General features: G+C 46.5%; 1 protein-coding gene across 1 annotated transcript; it reads right to left on the reverse strand.

Annotated features, from left to right (window-relative positions):
* Positions 1-358: 358 nt before the first annotated feature.
* LOC110197178 (actin, cytoplasmic-like) lies at positions 359-13805 on the reverse strand. Its single transcript, XM_020970861.1, has 9 exons — positions 13732-13805; positions 13254-13393; positions 8959-9087; positions 8473-8583; positions 7387-7471; positions 6600-6761; positions 5184-5369; positions 2875-3056; positions 359-716 (listed from the first exon to the last, which is right to left on the reverse strand). Exons 1-9 carry the CDS (start codon positions 13766-13768, stop codon positions 573-575), a joined length of 1176 nt encoding a protein of 391 aa, XP_020826520.1. The 5' UTR covers positions 13769-13805; the 3' UTR covers positions 359-572.
* Between the last annotated feature and the right edge of the window lie 516 nt (positions 13806-14321).

Here is a 14321-nt window from a genome sequence, read left to right on the forward strand (position 1 = left end):
CTTCTCTCTGTTATTTCCTATTTGTCCTTAGCACAGTGCCTGGCATATAGTAGGTGCTTTGTAAATATTTATGATTAATCGATGGATTAATTCTTACAGGGTTGTGGAGAAAATGAAGGAAAAATTAAGGATTAGTGATAAGGTATATATATATATATTATATGTATGTATGTATATATGTGAATATGTGTGTGTATGTATAGATGTATGTATGTATACCCACGATTTAGTCTAGAGGGTAGTGTTTCTTTTTACAATAACTTCGGGTCTAATGACACTAACAATTCTGTTAACTACAACTTAACATAGTACTTTAAGGTTTGCAATGCTCTTTACATATATAGACTTACATGTGTGCACGTATGTGTGTATTCATCTCATTTCAGCCTTCTAACAACCCTGCTGGGAATAGGCACTACAGTTGTTGTTATCTCCAAATTTTAGATGCCCCAAAGATGACTCAGGTTGAACCTTCAGAAAGAAGGCCAACAGGATGTGTGCTGGTACCCCAGCTTTTTATCGAGGGCTACCTGAGCGTGAAGATCAGAGTTGGGGCAGGGGTAGTAGCAAACTCAGAAGCCTCGACGATGGATGATAGAAGGGCCGAAGTCCTCATATTCATAAGCATAGATCCACATGTGTTGGAAAGAATTCAGGGTGGTCAGGATGGAGCCTCCAAACCAGGAACAGAAACGGCATTCTGTCGGCACGACCACCTGGAGGAGGAAGCAGAAGGAGGAAGTGGGAGCCTCCTGGGGCTGAGGACTGGCGTGGGCACGGGCCTGAACTCAAGAGGCAGAAAAGACCTTGCTCCCACCCTTACCAGCTGCATAGCCTCCTCCTACTAGTGCTATGATGTCAAAGGGCTGTTATCAATAGAGTATGGGGAAAGACCACTGGCTGTGGACTTAGAGGATCTAGATTCAAATCCTGCCTCTGGCATTTACTGCTTGCAATATTATGGGAAAGTCATGCCTGTGGGACTTTGAGCAAGTCACTTAAGCTCTCTATGCTTATGAGCTGGTAGAGGCATTTATACAAAATAGATACCCATTTTTGTCAGATGAGGGCACTGAGGAACAGAAGGAATATGTGACTTGCTCAAGGCTATAGAATGAGTCCTCCTGACTTTGCATAAAGAGTATCCCTGGTGCTTTTAGGAACTTTACAGACTATTAAAGACCTGTCTGAGCAAATGGCCTCCTTAAAGACTCTGGGTTGGTGTTCTCTGCTCACCAGGACTCTGGTCCTGGGAAAAAAAATGCATACATAGATCACAGGAGCTGGAGCTTACATTTGTATCTCCATGTCTTGGCACCTAGGAAGCACGCGACAAATCCTTCAATGCATTCATTAGAAGAGATCTTAAGGGGCCATCTATTCTAACCCTTATTCATTTTGACAAAGGAGGAAATTGAGTCCCAGAGAGGGGAAGGGGCTCTCCTACACTCAAAATAAGGGGAAAAGTTGTTATTTGAACTCAAACTCTTCCCCTTGTCTGTGTCCTTTAAAAACAATGATTCACACATGTAAACTCGATACTTCAACTGAGGTCTAAGACAGGCAGAGCCCTTGAGGACATCCTTATTCCTGGACAGTCTTTTCCTATTAGTGTATCTTGGGGAAAACATTAGCATTTTGAGCTACCATATGGCCCTCTTGCTTCTCATTGGTTTTAAGAGACCACCAAAATCAATGGATCTTCTCAAGGGGATTCCTATCTAGAGGTGCTCCTAACAAGACCCCATCAGCACCCATGAGCCCAGTTCATTCTCATTTCTCTCTAGGCAGTCACAGGCTACTTCCCTATCTAGTTGGAAACAGGAGGATGGGTCAAGGATAGGTGAGTGGGAGAGAAAAGCAGCCTGGAAAATGGTGGATTTTTTCTCCCTTAACTATAACTGAAACAACAGCTGAGATGATTAAACTCTCATCATCAGCATGTTTTCAAGGGGAGAAAGGGCCATATTTCTGCCCCTGAGCTTTCTGGGCCACCAGCAAGCAAGCCAATCTTGTCTCAAGTCCATGGCCTTGCTGGCAAAGGGGTCCACCTTAGAGGTGTGCCCCCTGGCTCTTGCTACCTGCCCTGTCACTAACAAGTTGTGCTCATTTACATCAGCCTCCAATTCCTTGTGCTTCTTTCTGGCTTTCCTTTCTCATTTCCAAAATATTTCTATATCAAATTTCACAATAATCTTGTGCCGTGAAGAGGAAAAGATTTTTTCCTTCTTCTAAACAGAGAAGGCTGTGTATGCTAGCAGGCACATTTGCTTGCTTTGCTTAACCAATGCCCTTAGGGAGAGGCCATCCTAGTGGGGGAGAGTTATTAGGATGTGGCTGTTATGGTAAAAAAAAATCTCAGAAATAAGTATCAATGAAACATTTTTAAAAGAAAGGGGAAAAGAGAAGAAGTTCCACAGGATTTAAAAGGTAGTCTTCTCCACATTCTACTAATGAGGAAGTGGGTCCTGAGAAGGGACTTGCTGAGGTCACGTAGTACGTTAGGAAAAGAGCTCAGATGAGAAGGCGCCTAACACCATGTTCCAACCACTCCTGTCATATAAATGCCAACAAGTGGAAAAGGAGCACATGGGGCCAAGAGAAGGAAAAATAAGTGTCTGATAGATGAAATTAAATACTCAGTCATGTTTTCTGAAAGCCTGCAGGGAGTTCATCCAAAGAACTATTCTGTGCTGCTGGCAGTCTGCTGAGAAGGGTCTCTTTGTTGGGCCATGGACCAATCACATAACTAAGCCTTAGTTTCCTGGGCTGTAAATTGGGGATAATATCAACTATCAGTCTCTCATGGAAAGCATTACCAGACTCAGGATTATCCAACTGGGAGACACCTGCCCTACTTTAGGAGCAAACTACCTTGATCTTAGTCATCTGGGGTGCCTGGGCCTTGATTTCCTTCGTCACACGTTCATTCATGCCTGGGAATGACATGTTGCCTCCACAAAGGATAGTGTTCACATAAAATGTCTTCCTTATTTCAAAATCACATTTCATGAGGCTCTCATGTATGTTTTTATGAAGACCTGGAGATGTGGCCCCTGCAAAGAAAAGGGAGTGGGGACGGGTTAGCATTTGTCTCTTAGGAAAGCCCTCTGTACTAGCAGCAGGGAAACAGCAGAGCAGGCAACGCTTGAGCTCCGTCAGCACCATGGCTAGGTCCAGGAGCAGATCTGCAAATTGCTGAGCTGCCTGCTGCAGCTAACTGCTGGAGAGAGCACTCAGGGCTGGCGAAGCTATTCAAAAGGGAGGCAGAATTTTCCCAAGGGCTTAGAATTATCCAACTGGGCTGGCTTCTGAGCCCTCAGGGACTTTAGATTATTCCCAAAATAAGTCCAATGAGGTTAAACCCACCAGGGTCAGAAAGTTCTTCATGGTATTGTTTGTGTTTCCCAAAGAGAAATGTCTCTGATGTGGGTCTGTTAGTCAGTCAACAAACATTTGTTGTGGTTACAAAGAAAAGCAAAAGACAGCCCCTTTTCAAGGAACTCATTCTAATGGAGGAGACAACATGAAACTGAATATGTAGAAACAAGACATAGACATGACAAATTAGAGATAATGCACAGAAGGAAAGCCCCTAACATTAAGGAAGGAATCAGGAAGGGCTTCTTGTAGAAAGTGAGATTTTAGTTTATCTCTGGATCTCTTCCCTGGTGCATAGACCAGCAGGGATGCAGTTAGGGAAGGCTTCTCTATATCTGCCAATCCTCTGCCCAGATGTTATGTGTCCTGGAGCGATTCCTGGTGCCATCCCCAGGGGAGGAAGGTGGTGCTGATCTGCCAGTCAGGCTGAGTCTTTGATGATAAGCCTGTGGTGAGGCAGCTTGGGATGCATCTCTTATAAAATGAGGATCCGATTCTCTGTCTGTCTCTCTCTCCCTCCCCCCTCCTTCCCATTCTCTTTCTCTCTCCCTCCCTCTATCCTTCCCACTCCCTCTCCCTCCCCCCTCCTTCCCACTCTCTCTCTCTCTATCCCCCTCTCTCCCTCCCCCCCCGTTTCTGTTTCTCTCTGTGTCTGACATCAGTTTGCATGACTTCCGTTATCCCTTCCATGCAGCTGATTCACAGATCTATGTATCTAGCTCTGATCTCTCTCTTGAGCTCCAGACCACCATCACTGGAGCTGCCTGTTGGGCATTTCAAACTGGATGCCCCGCAATACATCCCTAACTGAGCTCATTATCTCATCCCACCCTCCCCTCTTCCTGATTACTGTCAAGGGCCCCACTAGCCTCACAGTTGTCCTAGTTCAAAACCTCAGAGTTCTTTAGTTTTCCCTTTCCTAATTTCCAACATCTAATCATTGTCATGTCTTAGCCATTCTATCACTACCACCACATCCCTCCTGACCCTTCTTACCACTCACATGGCTACTTAGTCCCACTAGCTTGCCTTCACAACTGCCATGGCTTCCTAATTGCTCTCCCTGCTTTCCAGTGTCTCCACACTCCAATCCTCCTTCTCACAGCTGCCCAAATGATGTTTCCAAAGCAGAGATCTGACTGTGTCACTCCTCTGCTCAAGAAGCCCTGGGGCTCCCAGTTGCTTCTAGTATAAATCAAAAAAGCCTGTTTGGCATTTAAAACTCTGGCCTTCAGTTACCCTTGCAGGCTTACTGTACATTCTCCTTCACTCTAATTTCAAATAAACTGGCCTTGCTGCTGGTCTTCTAGTTTAGTCTGTCTTGCTCCTTCCCCAGTGCCCTCCCTTCCAGAAATCGCTTTATGTTAAAAATATGATTCTGAGAAGGGATCTTCAGGCTTCATTAGACTGCCTAAGGGGGCCAGGACATGAACAAAGAGCCCTTGTCCTCATAAGCATAAGCCCCATGAGGGCAGGAGTGATCTCTTTTTGTCTGTGAAATGTGGATGCCTAACACAACACCTGGCACATACTGTGCACTTACTAAACGAAGGTCCCCTCCCCTCCCCTCCCCCCAAGTCTTCTCTTCTCAAGCATGAAGCCTTCATTTCCTCCCGCCCCCTCCGCATTCTGGCTGGGACTGCCCCGGTTCATTTGTTCAACACTGGCCCTCATAATCCCTGTCCATGTAATTACTGTCTGCTTTGGAAAATCCTAGAGCAATGGATGGTCCATGTGTAACAGGTGGCATAAGAAGTATGTATGTATGGGGCAGAAATGTGCTCTGTCTCTGGTGGACACACCTAACCTGGATGGTTCGAACAAGGCTTCAGGACAGCGGAACCTCTCCCTGCCCATGGTAATGATTCTGCCATCAGGGAGCTCATATTCCTTCTGTAGGGAGGCTTCTGGAGTATGCATCTCCTCTATGTAGTCCAAAGCCACGTAGCACAATTTCTCCTTCATGGTTCTGACCATTTCCCATTCAGCTGGGGAAGAGAGAACACTGTAAAGAAAAACGTGCCCACAAAAAGCAAGGTGTGTTTAAGGTCCAGTACCTCATGGGGCTAAGGCTATGAGCGGGGTGGGCTGGGAGGATGCCCCCTTTTTTAGAAGGGACTTTTACTAGAAATGACCACCCAAGTAGCATATAAGCTTTTTGAGGCAAGTCCTTTCTCCCCTCTTTTCTTTTTTAATCATCTCTGTATCCTCAGTTCCTGCCACATATTCATCTATGTATCCATCTATTCACTCATCCATTCTTTCAAGTATCCATTAAGTACCACCACATGCCAAGCCCTGTGCCAGGTGTTGGGGATACAAATCCCAAATAGAATAGCCCCTGACTTTGGACCTTACATTTAATTGGGGGTGGAGCTTGGAGAATGGACAGCAGGCACACCAATGCACAGATAAGTAATTGCAAAGTACACTCCTCCAAGGGCCTGTGATCCAGTGTGAGTGACGTTCACTCCTACCATGACACAGATAAAATAAAATAAATACCAAGTCATTTTGCTGTATGGGGGCCATTAATAACGAATGAATGGCTGAGATCAGGAAAGATGTCTTGAAGGAGGCAGCTTGAAGAAGCTGAGCCTTGGAAAGGGAGAATGAAAAGGCACGGGGAGAACACTTCAGGCACAGGAGCACAGTCCTTGCCAAGCCACTGAGGCAAGAGAGAAAATCCTGTCTATGGAAAACAGCTCCCAGGAAAGGCAGGTGAGAGCAGAGAGCTTGGAGGGATGGGATGAGGAAAGCTATCTTCCTGGAAATCTTCCTAGAAAGGTAGGCTACACCCAAACTGTGAGGGGGCTTTAAATGCCAAACAGAAGAGTTCGTATTTCATCCTAGTGGCAACAGATGGCTAGCCACTGACCAATACCTCTGGCGCAGGGGTAGTGACATGATCAGGCCTGTACTCTAGGCGTATCAATTTAGCAGCTGCGTAGAATACAAGTCAGAGGAGACAGACGGGGAACAGGGAGCTCAGTCGGGAGATCATTGTAATGGTTTAGGAGAAAAGGAATGAGGGCCCAAGTAAGTACACATTTAATGTATGCTTGTTGAATCACAGCCCATCTCTAAGGGCAATCCCTAACACGCCACTTGTCCTATTGGTTGACCCTCTGTAGAGCAGAGGAGGGGTCTGGTTTTGGCTGCATCATGAGGCTTAGCTCCTTTCCCTGGGTTGCCTGGTCAGGGCTGTGCTGTCTCACCCATGGTGCTAAGGGAGTAGCCTTTGTCCACTAGAATCTTCGTAAGGTACGTAGAGAGGTCCTGGCCCGACACTTCCAGGTTCACGATGGCGTCAGACAAGATGTAGCCACCTTCGATGGGAACGCTGTAGGTCACCTCATCCCCGGAATGCACCACGAGCCCTAGAGCAGGAGAAGGCACTGGTGTGTCCCAAGGAAGAAGCTTGCTCTCCTCTTAAGGAAGTTAGATAATCATCAGCCTGATTATAGAACAGCCTAAGCCAGGTAATTTGCGACTAAGCTACGTGAGGAAAACTACACAGGGAAAGGGAGAAAACCAGGGTATTAGAGAACCACTGCCGCCTGTTGGTGAATATGCACTTATATTCCCCTCACTAGTCTTGAGGTCAGGGAGCTTCGGAAGATCCTTAGAAGAGGGGCATGGGAGGTCACAAGCTGGGAAGGGCCTTAGAACACAGCGTGTCAAGAGCTGGCAGGGACCTTATACCATGAAATCTTAAGAACAGGGAGAGACCTTAGAATATGAAAGATCAGAGCTGTCATGGCATTAGAGCATAGAATACTATAGCTGGGAGGGACCTGAAAACACAGAAAAGAGTGTTAGAGCTGGGAAGGACCCTAGAACCTAGAAAGTGTCAGACTGTGAATGTCAGAGATAGAGGAGACCCTGAAGTATTGAACGTAAGAGTTTGGGGGGGGGTGTTTCTTAGAGATAATGTAATCTACCCCTTTCCTCCTTTATAACTGAGGTTTCAAGGTAAAACAGAATGGATACATCAGCACTCACCGGTGGTCCGGCCCGAAGAGAAAAGGGACAGAATGTCCTGGATTCCTACGTACAAAGCTGGTATTTTAAAGGTTTCAAACATAATCTAGAAAGGAGAATCAGCAGTCAAAAGGGCCTCTATTGGATGGAGAGGAGGCAGACCAGGAGGAGGCAGTATTTCAAGAGATAATATGAATTTTCAGTCTCAAAGGCAATATTTACTCACAGAGTTCTGGAGTATCACTGTTAGAAAAGACCCCAGCCCACTGACCCTCCTTCTCACCTGAACCTCTCAGCTACAAGGAATCCCCAGCCTCCTTCAAAGCACCACCAGATGCTGCCTTCTACTCGAGGCCTTTCCTATTCCCACCCCCATCCTCACCCCCAGTTACCAGTGCTGGGTCCCTCTTGAAATTGTGTTGAATTCCTTTGCGTTTACCTCTCTGAGACACACGTTATCTTGCAGATAGAACATAAGCTCCCTGAAGACAGGAAATGTGTAATTTTTTATCTTTTCTTTTTTAGCCCCTAGGACAATGCCTGGAACAACAGCAATCTCTTCTGCTACAAACCCGCCAAGCAGCAATCCAGCCTTTGCTTGCAAACCTCCCATATTGATGTCTAGGGCCATGTTGGGAATTGGCACCTTAGGGTAAGATTGGGAGATATGACAATCTCCAACAAGGGAAGGCCAGCTCAGGGTGGTGCATGTACTGTGCACCTTTAAAGGGGGAAGAAGCAAAGGAAGACCCTGGACACCTCCCTCATTGTTCACTTCACCAACGCACACACAGTCTCATAGAGGTTCTGAATTCATAAGGAAGTAAGTCAGGATTATGGTATATTTAAGCCACGGAGAGGTTTCGCTCCCTTCCCACAGAGACACACCCATATCGATAACAGGAACCCAGATCTAAGAAGAAATCTTAGAATGCAGAATATCAGAGCTGGACGGGATAAGAGAACGTTAGAACTTGGAAGCCCCTTAGAACATGGAGTGTAGAGTCAGAGCTGGGAGGAGTCTCAGGTTATAGAATGTCAGGACTGGGAGGGACTTCAGAGGTTGGCATTCTTCCCATTCCTTCTCTCATTCACTACCTGGCTTACCTGTATTAATTTCTCTTGGTTGGCCTTTGGGTTGGTGATGCTCTCTGTCATCAGGAGGGGATGTTCTTCTGGGTCTATGCAGAGCATATTGTAGTAAGCGTGATGCCAGATCTTAGGGGAAGAAGCAAATTGGTGTAACTCAGCTCCTGCCCATAGCAGCAGCCATCTCCCATGATCTCATTTGGGATTCATGCAACATTCTACATCTGTAACATGCCCTTCCCCCAGCACACCTCCACTCTATTTTTTTTTAAAGTTAAATCTAGTTGAACCCTCTATGAGGACGGGATTCCTGAGTTATCTAGTCCTGCGGCACACTTCTCTGGATATGATTTAATTGCTCAGGGATCCTAACAAATCTCTTCTATTAAGGCACTCCTTCCCTAGCCATGGACATAGGTATTGTGGTGGTTTGGTCTAGCCGAGTGGTCCCAATAGCAGCCATCCTGACCAAAACCTTCCCCAATGCCCTGGCTGCACACTGACCTTCTCCATGTCTTCCCAGTTGGTGACAATTCCACGCTCAATGGGATATTTCACTGTGAGCTTTCCCCGCTTATTGGTGACTTCATTTCCAATGAAAGTCTCCCTCGCGTACATTCCACGCATCACACTCTGGAAAATGCAGGTAGCGACTTGTCACTGGCAGGACAATCAGCATGCCACAGTGGGAGGCAGAGGGTCATTTTATGTGGGACCCGGGGGCACTTCTGCCTTGATGTCCCTTCCAGCTACCATTTGTTGAAATGCCTATGAATTAAGTGTTCTCAATAACTCCTCTGGGAGGTGGTCGAGTAGGGGCATTCCTCATTCCAGACAACAGGCATTTTGTAGACAAAGCAAATGAGGCTTGCTTACATTACCGAGCCAGTCTTATTCCTTCGGGAAGACTATCTTCACTCACTTTTCCTGCAGAATTTTCTGCAGAATTCTCCTCCTCTTCCCAAGTACCTCCCTGCTCAAAGCCCTTTGTCTCTGAGCTGCTCCACAGACTTCATTTTACCCTATCCTTACACGATGTGGTGTGGTAGGGGCCTCAAGCCAACCAAGGCTTTCCAGTGACCCAATGGCCAGGCACCGAGAGATGATAACTTCAGATTAAATACAAGTGGCTGCAAGCAGGGCAGAGTAAGCAAATGCTAAGCACTTATGCTCAAGACTGTAGTAGGATTTAAGTTGGATCTCCATGTCCCTGGACTTGACGAAGCATGCCTGAATAGGATCTGTGCTTAAGAGAATAGAGAAATGGCCAGGTGAAAAGCATCCTGGATTTGGAGTCTGGAGACCTGGTGTCTCCTGCCTAGGGGTACCCCAGTGCAAGTTCATGATCTGAAAAGAGTGGATCCAGATTTTTAAAGAGTCCTTTAGCAAACACAAGCAAACACCCACTGGAGCTACAAAGATGCTCATCAACGACACCTCCAGGTGCGTTCTGGCCCACAGGCACACAACTACCTCAATGACATGGACCATCCCATGAGAACGAACAGTTCATCACATCCAAACAACTCCTCCCTTCTTGATACTGGTTACTACGTGATTCCTGAAAGCTACAGGTAACCCCTCCCTCCTCTGATTTCCATGATGAAGGCCTACAACTGCATTTCAAATAATTAATGCCTGATCAGTCCCTGTTGGCCCAGGGCCTGGGCAGAGCAAGTATTGCCTGCGATGCCTGGGTTCTCCTCTCAGCTCTGATGCTGACGCATCGTATGAGCATGAGCGGACTCATCCTTCTCTGTCAAATGAAGATAATGGGAATCCTTGCCTGAGCTGACACAAAGGAAAAGCACATGAGATGCTGAGAAGGCTTGGTAGCAATAAAGCCCAATACAGTGCAACCCATAATTAATTAATCGTGATTATTTTTTATTATTGTCTTCAGAATCACAGAATTTCAAAGTAGAGAGAACTCAAGGCTGACCAAGCATCCCCTCAGTGATATACTTCCCTAATAAGAGGTCCTTCAGCCTCCGCTTGAAGACCTCTAGGGACAGGGAGCTCACTACTTCCCAAGGTAGCAGCCATATTTGGGCAGCCAACATTGTCAGGAAAGTCCATCTCCATTTGCTTCTTACCAACCTCCATTCAGGTTTCATTGTGGTGCCTTCTGGATCAGACAAAACATGTCTCATGGCTCAGAGATGGTTATCTGGCCTCCTTTGCTTTTCTCTGCTCCAAGCTAAACATCCCTGGTTTCCTCAACCACACGTGTGTGTGTGTGCGCGCGCGCATAGATGTCAGTATATATACATGTATATATGTACAAATACATGTGTTTGTGTGTCAGCAACTCCCCGTGATTTATACTCCTTAGAACCGGCATGAGAGAGCAGATGATTAGCTTTGGGATCAGGAACAGCAGAGTTCAAGGCCAAAGTGTGACACCCATGGGTTGGGTGGCAGGGTGAGTGCGGCTCAGCTCCTGCCAGGGATGCCAAGGGGGTGGTCAATGGATTCCTGTGGATCATCAGGCCCAGGTGTGTGGATAGTGGGGGACAGGGAAGCTTAGCCTCAGTTTTGGGACTCCCAAAAAGGGAGTTTAGATGCCCTTTCATTGTATTTTCAAGTAAAAAGCCTTTTAAAGGGCCTTGTCCTCTAACAGCTGGGACTGTGTTTGGTGCCTGCTGACCTGCCACAGTATATAAAGCAGTGGGCCTCAAGTCAGGAAGCCATGAGGCTATATTCAACCTCAGACACTTATCAGCTATGCGACCCTGGGGCAGGCCACTTAACCTCTGTTTGCCTCAGTTGCTTCAGTGGTGAAATGGGAATAATAATAAGTTTGACCTCTCAGTGTTGTCATGAGGATCAAATGAAATAATATTTATAAAGTGCTGGTTCAGTGCATGGTGCCTGGCACTCAGTAGGTGCTATTTAAAGCTTTTCCCTTTCCTCTCATAGCAAAGCTCTAATTTGAGCCCAGATTCTGTGATTCTAAACCAAGTACTCTTTCTACCCTGGGTAAGCTGGGTTTCTGGGAAAATAAATTCACGTCAAAATCAGCCAGAGTCAAACATAATTTGGAAAGTTATTAATGACTCCTATCTTGTCTCTCAAAGCAAAACAGACACAATTGGCCTTTGAATGGACTACTGCTGTTTTAGGTTACCCAGAAATCCAGAGCCTCATAGATAACTGGGAGTCATATTGATGTCATGATTTAAGGTGTGTGTGTGTGTGTGTGTGTGTGTGTGTGTGTGTGGTTATGACCCTGATTTCACAGGAAAATGACAGTAAAGCCCAGAGGGGTGGAGGGATTGGCCCAAGGTGGCCCAGCTAGTCATTGTGAAGGATTTACAAGGGGATTATACCCAAGAGGGAGAAAAATCTCCCCAAATACTACTAGCTATGCTTGGCCTCTACCTGGAGAGCCTCATGGGATAGATGGAGGCGTTTCATTCAGGAGTAAAAGGAGATATAGAGTTTGAGAAGTCAACTAAAACGTAGGAAGAGGGCAGAGCCAGAGGGAAGGCACAGGGAGGTACCTGGCTCCTTTAAGCTCAAATGAGGGGTTACAATAGCATCTTTCCAAAGGAGGAGAGGCTGAAGGAGACTCTGAGAGTGGAAGGGACTTGGCCAAGGTCACACAGTTATTGGGGGCAGGTCCAGGGCAATAACTCAAGTGGGGCCATTCAAAAAAGCCTTCAGTTTTATGGGCCTCTTTGAGAATCATAAGGCTCATGTTTAGCTCTCTGCCCTGCTGACTGGAATCTTCCATACCAGAATTTTCTGTGCTGGAAACTTGTACAGCCTGCACCTCTTAGCCAATCCCTGACCTCTGATTACTTATGACATCAGAGATGGGAAGCCAATCAGACACTGCTGAGTGAGACTCCACCCTCTCTTAAAAGAGCAACAAATTGCATTAATTACATTGCTAATGCCTAAGGAGGTTGCAGTCCATTAAAACCCACAGATCCTTTTCTAACTCTTGTGAACTTACATCTTGTATTGTGAGGTTGAGTTTTTGAATCCAGGTACAAAACTTTACATTTATTCCTATTGGACTTTATCTTATTTGATCCAACCCAATGGCCCAGTCTGTCAAAATTCTTTTGGACCAGTCACTCACTGTGTTAGCTCTCCTCCCTCACAGCTTTGTCATCTGTGAATGATAAATACGTCATCAATACCTTTTCCAAGTCCTTGATAACAATATCAACGAGCAATAGGTCAGGCATAGATCCCCATGGTCCCCACTGGAGACCTCCTTCCACCTTGACATTAAAACATTCACCCTTGCTAGTCCTGAATTCATCTGCCTGTATTACTATACTCTTGCCTACACCTCTTCATCTTCTCCAGAAGAATTGTATGAGCTACCTGTTAAAAGCTTTGCTAATTTAGGTGAAGCATAATTTTGCCTCATCTATTATAGTTTAGTAGTCCTGTCAAAAAAAAATTGAGGTTAGTCTGGCATGACCTACTCTTTATGAAGCCCAACTGGCTCTCTGTGATCACTGCTTCCCTTTCTAATTGTTCAGGAACCATCTTTTTAATGATTTCTTCTACAATTTTCCCAGCGTCATTCCCTGCCCTGAACCCCACTCTCCTTCATGTCCCTCCCATTGTAAGTACAGCCTCAAGATGTCCTTTGTATGAATTTGAAGGTGCCTATACTGAAGGCCTCTGGCTTTTTCACATAACTAGTCAGTCAGTCTGTTTCTTTTATGAAAGCCTCTGAGTCCCAGAGCAGCTGTGGGGACTGCCCCTCCCAGCTTGGTGTTCCCCAAAGAACTCCACAGATATGGAGGCTATTCATCTCAGCGAACACTAACCTGCCTTTGGTAGCACCCAACCACGCATGGGAAAACAAATCGGGGGGCTTGTTCTCCGCCATACCCCACTTTGAAGTACCTGGAGCCACCATCAAATACAACAGCCACAGGATCTTCAACTTCTCCCAACTTCTTTGTGGCTGTTGAAAAGAGACGGTGTAGTCCTGCTTTGTCCTGGGTCCAGTCTTAGGGCTGCTAGGTCCTCAGCCAAAAGGCAAAGACTGAGGATCTCAGAGACCCAGAGGCGGTCGTTCCTTGTCCCTGGGGACTCAACCATCCTCCCACCCATCACCACACTGAGGAAGGCAGCTGCTAAGCAGAGAAATAGAGCCCCTTTCCGATCAGGGCCAGCCACCCAGCGCCCTGCTGTCCAGTTCCACCACTCAGGGCCCCAGGGAGGTGTTGTCAGCACCACAGGCTTTCCTTGGGCATCTTTGCTGCTGGTTCCCCCCCTCCCCCCACTTCCTCATTCTCTCACATGATTGGCTTTGACGGCCCCATGCATTTATAACCATTTCCACCGTGACTTTCTTTGCTTACTGACCCAGGTATCCTTGGACCCTGATTTGGCAGGGCCTGTCTGCATTGTGACCTTTGCAGGACCTACATCTCTGACCCTGGGGGGTCCTGGGCCTCACTTCTGTCTAACCTACTGAGGCTGTGACAGCCCCTACCTGAGCTAGATATCTGGGGCCCCAAATTGTCTGGCTTCTATTCACCTCTAGACACTTTCCCGGTCGGTGTCAGGTGGCTGAAAAACTCCTAGATTGGAAGTCATGGAACCTGGGTTCACACTGGCTTTGCTGCCTATGGTAGTGGGTAAATTCCTTTCCCTCTCCACACCTTACTTTCTGACCCTGTAAAATGAGGGGATTGTTGGACTTGGTTATCTCTTACATTCTATGTTCATTGTTTTAAGGACCCTCACAATTTAAGATCCAGTGATCTGGCTATACATGGAGATTGAACATATATGATGGCAGAGTGGCCTGGCCAGTCTTCGCTAGACCTAAGTTTTGGGGAATAGTTGCCCTCAACCCATGCCACAGACAATAAAATCAACTGCTT

The sequence above is a fragment of the Phascolarctos cinereus genome, unplaced genomic scaffold (assembly GCF_003287225.1).
Source record: "Phascolarctos cinereus isolate Bilbo 61053 unplaced genomic scaffold, phaCin_HiC Scaffold_9;HRSCAF=440, whole genome shotgun sequence".
NCBI classification, from domain to species: Eukaryota; Metazoa; Chordata; class Mammalia; order Diprotodontia; family Phascolarctidae; genus Phascolarctos; species Phascolarctos cinereus.

Excerpts from the sequence above, each read along its gene's own strand:
- LOC110197178 (XM_020970861.1), bottom strand. The coding sequence starts at position 13,768 with ATGGTTATAAATGCATGGGGCCGTCAAAGCCAATCAT. Across the intron at positions 13,394-13,731 it reads GGGCCGTCAAAGCCAATCAT|CCACAAAGAAGTTGGGAGAA; the intron begins GTGAGAGAATGA and ends TCTTTTCAACAG. Across the intron at positions 7,472-8,472 it reads ACCAAGAGAAATTAATACAG|ATTATGTTTGAAACCTTTAA; the intron begins GTAAGCCAGGTA and ends TCTCCTTTCTAG.